This window comes from Bos taurus, chromosome 10 (genome assembly GCF_002263795.3).
Source record: "Bos taurus isolate L1 Dominette 01449 registration number 42190680 breed Hereford chromosome 10, ARS-UCD2.0, whole genome shotgun sequence".
NCBI classification, from domain to species: domain Eukaryota; kingdom Metazoa; phylum Chordata; class Mammalia; order Artiodactyla; family Bovidae; genus Bos; species Bos taurus.
This window is the reverse complement of record NC_037337.1, coordinates 22,083,647-22,091,944: the sequence shown is the minus strand read 5'-3', so window position 1 is coordinate 22,091,944 and position 8,298 is coordinate 22,083,647. Positions and strand designations below refer to the sequence as shown.

The 8,298-nt window shown below is 43.0% G+C and overlaps 1 protein-coding gene across 1 annotated transcript; it reads left to right on the top strand.

Moving 5' to 3' along the window:
* The first annotated feature begins 7,105 nt into the window (after window positions 1–7,105).
* OR6E1D (olfactory receptor family 6 subfamily E member 1D) lies at window positions 7,106–8,083 on the top strand. Its single transcript, NM_001390199.1, has one exon. The coding sequence runs from the start codon at window positions 7,106–7,108 to the stop codon at window positions 8,081–8,083; it is 978 nt and encodes a 325-aa protein (NP_001377128.1).
* Window positions 8,084–8,298: the final 215 nt, after the last annotated feature.

Sequence of the window (8,298 nt, the reverse complement as noted above, 5' to 3'; positions counted from 1 at the left end):
TATTCTCCTCCTGCCTTCAATCTCGCCCAGCATTAGGGTATTGTCTAATGAGTTAGTTCTTTGTATCAAGTGGCCAAAATATTGGAGCTTCAACTTCAGCATTAGTCTTTCTAATGAATATTCAGGATTGATTTCCTTTAGGATTGCCTGGTTTGATCACTTTGCAGTGCAAGGCACTCTGAAGAGTCTTCTCCAACACCACAGTTCAAAAGCATCAATTCTTCAGTGCTCAGCTTTCCTTATGGTCCGACTCTCACATCCATACATGACTACTGCAAAAACCAAAGCTTTGACTCTATGGACCTTTGTTGCCAAATAATGTCTCTGCTTTTTAATACGTTGCCTAGGTTTGTCAAAAGTTTTCTTTCAAGAGCAAGTGTCTTTCAGTTTCATGGCTGCAGTCACCATCTGCAGTGATTTTGGAGCCCAAGAACATAAAGTCTGTCACTGTATCCATTGTTTCCCTACCTATTTGCCATGAAGTGATGGGACTGGATGCCATCATCTTTGTGTTTCAGATGTTGAGTTTTAAGCCAGCTTTTTCACTCTCCTATTTCACTTTCATCAAGAGGCTCTTAAGTTCCTCTTCACTTTCTGCCATAAGGGTAATGTCATCTGCATATCTGAGGATACTGATACTTCTCCCAGCAATCTTGATTCCAGCTTGTGCTTCTTCCAGCCCAGCGTTTCATATGATGTACTCTGCATATAAACTAAATAAGCATGGTGACAATATACAGCCTTGACATATTTGACATGGAACAACCAGGGAAGTAAAGTAAGTTGTATTCCTTGGAGAGACTGGTACTGCCATACTTGACATGCATTCTAATCTGATTCGACAATACTTTTTCAGGCTTTCCTGGTCGCTCAGATGGTCAAGAATCCTCCTGCAACACAGCAGACCTGGGTTCAGTCCCTGGGTTGGGAAGATCCCCTGGAGAAGGGAATGGCTTCTCACTCCAGTATTCTGGCCTGGAGAATTCCATGGACTGTAAAGTCCATGAGATTGCAAATAGTCGGACACAAAGAGCAACATTCACACCTCATACACAAAGTATCATCTATGCACTGTACATCATGTGACATGTGAGGCTGGATGAAGCAAATTGGAATAAAGATTGCCAGGAGAAATATCAACACCTTCAGATATGCAGATGACACCACCCTTATGGCAGAAAGTGAAGAGGATTTAAAGAACCTCTTGATGAAGATGAAAGAGGACAGTAAAAAAGCTGGCTTAAAACTCAACATTCGGGCTTCCCTAGTGGCTCAGTGATAAAGAAGCTGCCTGTCAATGCAGCAGACATGGGTTCAGTCCCTGGTGCAGGAAGATCCCACATGCTGCAGAGCCACTGGGCCCGTGTCCCACAGTTACTGAAGCCCGAGAGACCAAGAGTCTCTTGCAAGATAGAACCACAGTCTCTTTGTAATATTCTCATGCATATTCCCCAACAAGAGAAGCCACTTCAGTAAGAAGCCTATGCACCACAGCCCCTGCTTGCTGCAACTACTAAAAAGCCCAAACAGTAACAGAGACCCAAAAATAAATAAATAAATATTAAACATTAAAAAAAAAACCTCAACATTCAAAATACAAGATCATGGCATTTGGTCCCATTACTTACTGGCAAATGTATGGGCATGGGGGGAATGGAAACAGTGACTGCAAATGGTGACTGCAGCCATGAAATTAAAAGAAACTTACTCCTTGGAAGAAAAGCTATGACAAATCTAAACATACTAAAAAGCAAAGACATCAATTTGCCCACAAAGATCCATCCAGTCAAAGCTATGGTTTTTGTAGTAGTCATATACAGATGTGAGAGTTGGATCATAAAGAAGGCTGAGAGCTGAAGAACTGATGCTTTCAAATTGTAGTGCTGGAGAAAACTCTTGAGAGTCTCTTGGACAGAAAGATCAAACCAGTCAATCCTAAAGGAAATCAATCCTGAATACCAGTCCTGGAAGGACTCATTCTGAAGCTGGAATTTCAATACTTGGGTCACCTGATGCAAAGAGCTGAGTCATTGGAAAAGACCTGGATGCTAGAAAAGATTGAGGACATGAGGAGAAGTGAACGGCAGACAATGAGATGGTTAGATGGCATCAACTCAATGGACATGAGTTTGAGCAAACTCTGGGAGATAGTGAGGGACAGGGAACCCTGGGTGCTGTAGTCCATGGATCACAGAGTCAGACATGACTGGTGAATGAACAACAACAATGCATTGAGTGCTCCATCAGGACACCTACGGAATAAAGACCAGACTCTCAATGAGAACTGTATTAGCCTCTGGCTCCAGAGATCTCATAAGGCTGTAACCAAGGTACAGGCCGAATGCTTGTCTAAGGGAGGATCTGCTCCCATGTTCACTACGATGGCTGTTCATTGTCATTAAATCCTTGCTGTCTATTGGCTGGAGACATGAGTCCCTTGCCATGTGGGCTTCTCTACTGGACAGCTAATAATATGGCTTCCTTCAGAGCAAGTAAGAGAGCAAGAAAGGACATGCAAGATGGAACCACAGTCTCTTTGTAACATTCTCAAAAATGACATCTCATCCCTTTCACTGTATTCCATTCGTTAGAAGACTATCACTAGGTACAGCCACACACAAGGGGAGGGGATAACACATGGACAGGAATATCAGGAGATGGGTCATCGGGGCCACCTTAGAAGCTATCACAGGCACTATGTCAAATCGATCTGTGACACCAAGGACATAGGCTATATCATGTCTAACTGAAAATTATGAAAGTTCTGGTCAACCAGACGAGGTACACAGTTTCTACAAGCACATCTCAGCAGACGCCACCAGTGTGTGCCATGCACACTTCTTAACCTCAGCTATCCAGTCACATGAGCCTACTTCTTATAAGTTATTGATTAGTCATGACTCTTTATCAGGAATAAGGTGACTACACATGCAGTTTATATGAGGTGACCAGGTGTTTAGAAAGTGAGTTGGTAGCCATCTGACTACATTAAGGATAGCCAGACTCTCAGGAAAGATAACCCTAGTCAGATTAACCCACTCATGCACTGAGAGAACTGAAAGCCTGTCATTCATTTGCCTTTTCCAACATATCATTGGCTCCTACTCATACCATTTCTGACAGTCATGTTACATCAGCCAGTTTTCTCCAGTCCACAGAATAGTTTGGTGACCAAAGAAAGTGGGATTATAAAGTAGTTATAGCTTGAATGGCCCAAGGACCAAGACAAACACAATTTCAATATCCTTTTACAAAGATTCACATAATAGAGAGGACGCTCAACGGGGACTGGACACCATCTCTGTTTTGTTCACCACTCATAGTCATCTTCAGTACACAGTATAGAGTCTAGTACACAGTAGGTAAGTAGGTACTCAAGAAACATTTATTGAATGAATGATTAATTAATTAAAGGTCCTACATCTCCACACACACTCCAATTTATTCTTAAGGTCTCAAATTGATAGAGATGGAAATACCACAACACCTTACATGCCTCCTGAGAAACCTGTATATAAGTCAAGAAGCAACAGTTAGAACTGGACATGGAACAACGGATTGGTTAAAAATTGGGAAAGAAGTACATGAAGAGTGTATATTGTCACCCTGCTTATTTAACTTTTATGCACAGTATATCATGAGAAATGCCAGGCTGATGAAGCAAAAGCTGGAATCAAGATTGCCAGGAGAAATATCAAGAACCACAGATATGCAGGTGACACCACCCTTATGGCAGAAAGCAAAGAGGAACTTCACAGCCTCTTGATGAAAGTGAAAGAGGAGAGTGAAAAGGCTGGCTTAAAATGCAACATTCAAAAAACAAAGATCATGGCATCCAGTCGCATCACTTCATGGCAAATAGATTGGGGAACAAAGAAAACGGTGACAGACTATTTTCTTGGACTAAAAAATCACTGCGGATGGTGACTGCAGCCATGAAATTAAAAGACGCTTGCTGCTTAGAAGAAAAGCTATGACAAATCTAGACAACGTATTAAAAAGCAGAGACATCACTTTGCCCACAAAGATCCATAGAGTCAAAGCTATGGTTTTTGCAGTAGTCATGTACAGATGTGAGAGTTGGATCATAAGGAAGGCTGAGCACCAAAGAACTGATGCTTTCAAACTGTAGTGCTGGAGAAAACTCTTGAGAGTCCCTTGGACAGCAAGGAAATCAACCCTGAATTATCATTGGAAGGACTGATGCTGAAGCTGAAGCTCCAATACTCTGGCCACCTGATGCAAAGAGTTGACTCATTGGAAAAGACCTTGGTACTAGGAAAGATTGAAGGCAAGAGGAGAAGGGGACAACAAAGGATGAAATGGTTGGATGGCATCATCGACTCAATGGACTTGAGTTTGAACAAACTGGGGCGGAGGGGTTGGTGAAGGACATGCAAGCCTGGGTGCTGCAGTCCACGGATCACAAAGAGTCAGACATGACTGGCGACTGAACAACAACTTTATGTAACTCGATCAGGAATACCTTTCATCATCCTTCAGTCTGATTCAGGATATCCTCTGAGCTCTTTTTCAGATGCTATCACAATAGTAATTAATATTTATCTGATTATTTCATCTCTGTCTTCCCCACAAGATACTGCCTATCTGTGGCATCTAGAGCCATACTTACCACACAAAAGCACATCACAAAACTTTTTGAATTAACTGTGTTTTTAAATGAACTTTTTATTAACTGTGTTTCTTTGTTACAGTTAAAATTCATTAGAGTTTTCGCAGCTTCTCAGTCAAAACAAAGTAAACTTTAAATCCCAAAATTGAACAAAGTAAGAGGTAAGGGACCTTCTTATGTCCTATTACCTCTGACGATAATGAATCTCCAGGGAAGCAGAGCTCCAACCAGTAAGAGAATAACATGAATCTCTAGATTGGTTAAGTTTGAGCTCTGCACCTTCTGTATCTCTGAGCTTCTAAGGAGACTAAACAGAATCCCAGGCAGTCCAAGACAGAGTCTGCCACGATTATTTTACCCCAGAACTCTCTATGGACACCATACTCCTGGAAGGGCCAGAAACTTCTTAAGCCCAACTGAAGATGAGTTAAACTAATCAGCATCTAATTATGTCTGTCTCTGCTTTACTATATGAGGGATGGAAGAATAATTAGATAGGTTTTCATATCCATTTCCCCAGGAAAGTGGTCCGTGACATGGTGATGGATCAGAAAAATAGAAGCTTCCTGAGAAACTGGTGAAGTTCTGGGGAATATCCAGAGATTGTTACTTTCTGAGGACAACTGAGAATATGTGGATGGTGAGAGTCAGAGAATATTTCTTAAGAGAGATTGGCTGTTGGAAAATATGGATATTTGCAGACACATGCATGTACTGTGTACAAGAGAATAGGACCTGCTTGTTCCATGACCTGCAGACCATGTTTCAGCTCTGGAGTGTCCTTCACTTCGTATCTCTGGTGAGCCCCCAAGAAGTGTACTCCTCAGGCAACACTGCAGAGTTGGGAGTTTCCTGTGAAAACCAGGAGTCTCCCCATCATGAGAACTGCCTGGAAGACAACTGAGCATCTCACCTAGCATCTACTGAGGTAATCTACGATGGTGCAATTTTTGGTGTGGGGAAGTGGACCCTGATTCCCCTGGATGCTCTGGCTGGAAGCCTGACATCTGTTTTCAGGTGTCCACTGGCGGGCTGTGGCAGAGCTCACTTCTCTGACTTTTTGCATCGTTCTCAGTATCCTGATCAAGAACAGCTGATGGCTCACAGAATCATTATGGCTTTCCTTCACTCTATTCACGGACAGCCATTTATTTCCCCTTTGTCTCTCTCGAAATTTTTACCCAACTCTTAGTCCATATGGACTCATTGTGCTGGCTTCTTTTCTGATTTTGAATTTAAGTTACTTTATAAGTGATAATAAAAATAATAAAGAGACAGAAGAAAAATCACCTGCAATCCTCCCATCCTATTATGGCAATTATGCTCATTTTCCTGTGTTCTCATCCAATTCTTCTCCATATAAATACATATTTTACACAGCTATTCTGAACTGTGTTATCATTTCTCTGAGGCAGGCTTATCACATTAGTTTCTGCTCCTGTCTCAGAAAGAGTCAGCTCTTCTTCACAGAAGCTTGCCTTTACCTGTTATTTCTATAAAGGACAACCGATGGCAAGAATGCCTACTTCTTTATCCAGATCTCTAAGTGAGTGAAGCCACTCAGTCATGTCCAACTCTTTGTGATCCCATGCACTGTAGCCTACTAGGCTCCTCCGTCCGCAGGATTTTCTAGGCAAGAATGCTGGAGTGAGTTGCCATTTCCTTCTCCAGGGGATCTTCCCAACCCAGGGATCAAACCCAGGTCTCCTGCATTGTAGGCAGATGCTTTACCGTCTGAGCCACCAGGGAAGTTGGTTAAGACACTGCTACATAATGTAAGAACTAGAAAAAAATTATTCAAAATAAAGACATATTCTCTAAAATTCAAATTGAACCAATGTACGATTCTAAATATGAGCATTTATCATTATTATTCTTCATTACAATTACTTAGGAATTTATCACAAAGAAGTAACCGTGATGCCTAATTTTCAAATACATGTTTTATTCCCACTGAAGAAGCAGAGTTTGGTGAAATTAGAGAACTGGCCCCAGACAAGTTAGTAAATGATGGAGCTCAGGTACAAACACGAAGTCTAACTCAAATGCCTCTGTAACAAGTTCTAGAGGAAATTTTCCATTAGTGTTTTTGATAAAGGCCTGTGACCAATGGATACAGGATTTGCAGAGAAAATATTTTACTTTATTTGAGAGACCACTTAAAACATTTGGACAAATATGGGGGGGAAAAAACCCATCATCTGATCAAGATTTAAAGGAACAAACACTTCCTAACAGACACAAGAAAAATGGAAAAAGAATTGGTAAAGGCAAAACTTTCCCCAAAGAATACCAGACAATTGAATCGAAGTATGTGACTTGATGCTAACTCAGTGAGGGACCTGGACAACTGGCCTGACGAGGGAGGCAAAGGGACCTGCAAGTTGAAGAAATAAAGGATTCCTTCAGCTCAAAATCCCTCTTTCCTTTCAGTTCCAAGGTCCTCAGATCCCCAGAACATCACGACTCTTGATGCAGCACACCGCTGATTGGGCATTCCCAGCAGAGGCCAGAGGAGCCACGGGGAACCACACCACTGTCACCGAGTTCATCCTGCTGGGGCTCTCAGAGGCCTGTGAGCTGCAGATGCTCCTCTTCCTGGGGCTCCTCCTGACCTACCTGCTCACTCTACTGGGGAACCTCCTCATCGTGGTCCTCACCCTCATGGACAGGCGCCTCCACACGCCCATGTACTACTTCCTCCGCAACTTTGCCGTCCTAGAGATCTGGTTCACCTCGGTCATCTTCCCCAAGATGCTGACCAACATCCTGACTGGAAACAGGACCATCTCCCTGGAAGGCTGTTTCCTACAGTGTTTCCTCTATTTCTTCCTGGGCACCACAGAGTTCTTCCTACTGGCAGTGATGTCCTTTGACAGGTATGTGGCCATATGTAACCCCTTGCGTTATGTCACCATCATGAGCAAAAGGGTCTGTGTCCAGTTAGTTCTTTCTTCATGGGTCACAGGATTCTTTATCATCATCATTCCAACTTTCCTCACATTTCAGCAGCCATTCTGTGGTCCCAATATCATTGATCATTTCTTCTGTGACAGCTTTCCACTCCTGGAACTCGTATGTGCAGACACAAGTCTGATCGAGCTTCTAGGTTTCATCCTGGCCAACGTCAGCCTCCTGGGCACTCTGTCTGTGACGGCTACCTGCTATGGCCACATCCTCCACACCATCCTGCACCTCCCCGCAGCCAAGGAGAGGTGGAAAGCCTTCTCAACCTGTTCCTCCCACATCACTGTTGTCTCTCTCTTCTATGGCAGCTGCATCTTCATGTATGTCCGGTCAGGCAAGAGCAGCCAGGGGGAGGACAGGAACAAGGTGGTGGCCTTGCTCAACACCGTGGTGACCCCAGTGTTCAATCCCTTCATCTACACCCTGAGGAACAAACCAGTGAAGCAGGTGTTTTACAAGCAAATTAACAAGCTCCTCTCATAAATAGGAGCTGGATCTGAGAGGGTGGAGAAAGTTGGCTCCTTTCCTGAACCTCTCCAAATACTGCTGCTTCCCGATTTCCATGAATCATTTCCTCTCAGCCAATTTCTTAGCAAATGCTATAATCTACAGTGGTTTCTTACTGGCTCATGCAATCTTGTCAGAGAGTACAAAAAACTCAGTGTACCACAACTGTGTCTGGTATGTCTTTCTGATCC

Coding starts and splice junctions, on each gene's coding strand:
- OR6E1D (NM_001390199.1), top strand. CDS start 7,106: ATGCAGCACACCGCTGATTGGGCATTCCCAGCAGAGGCCAGAGGAGCC.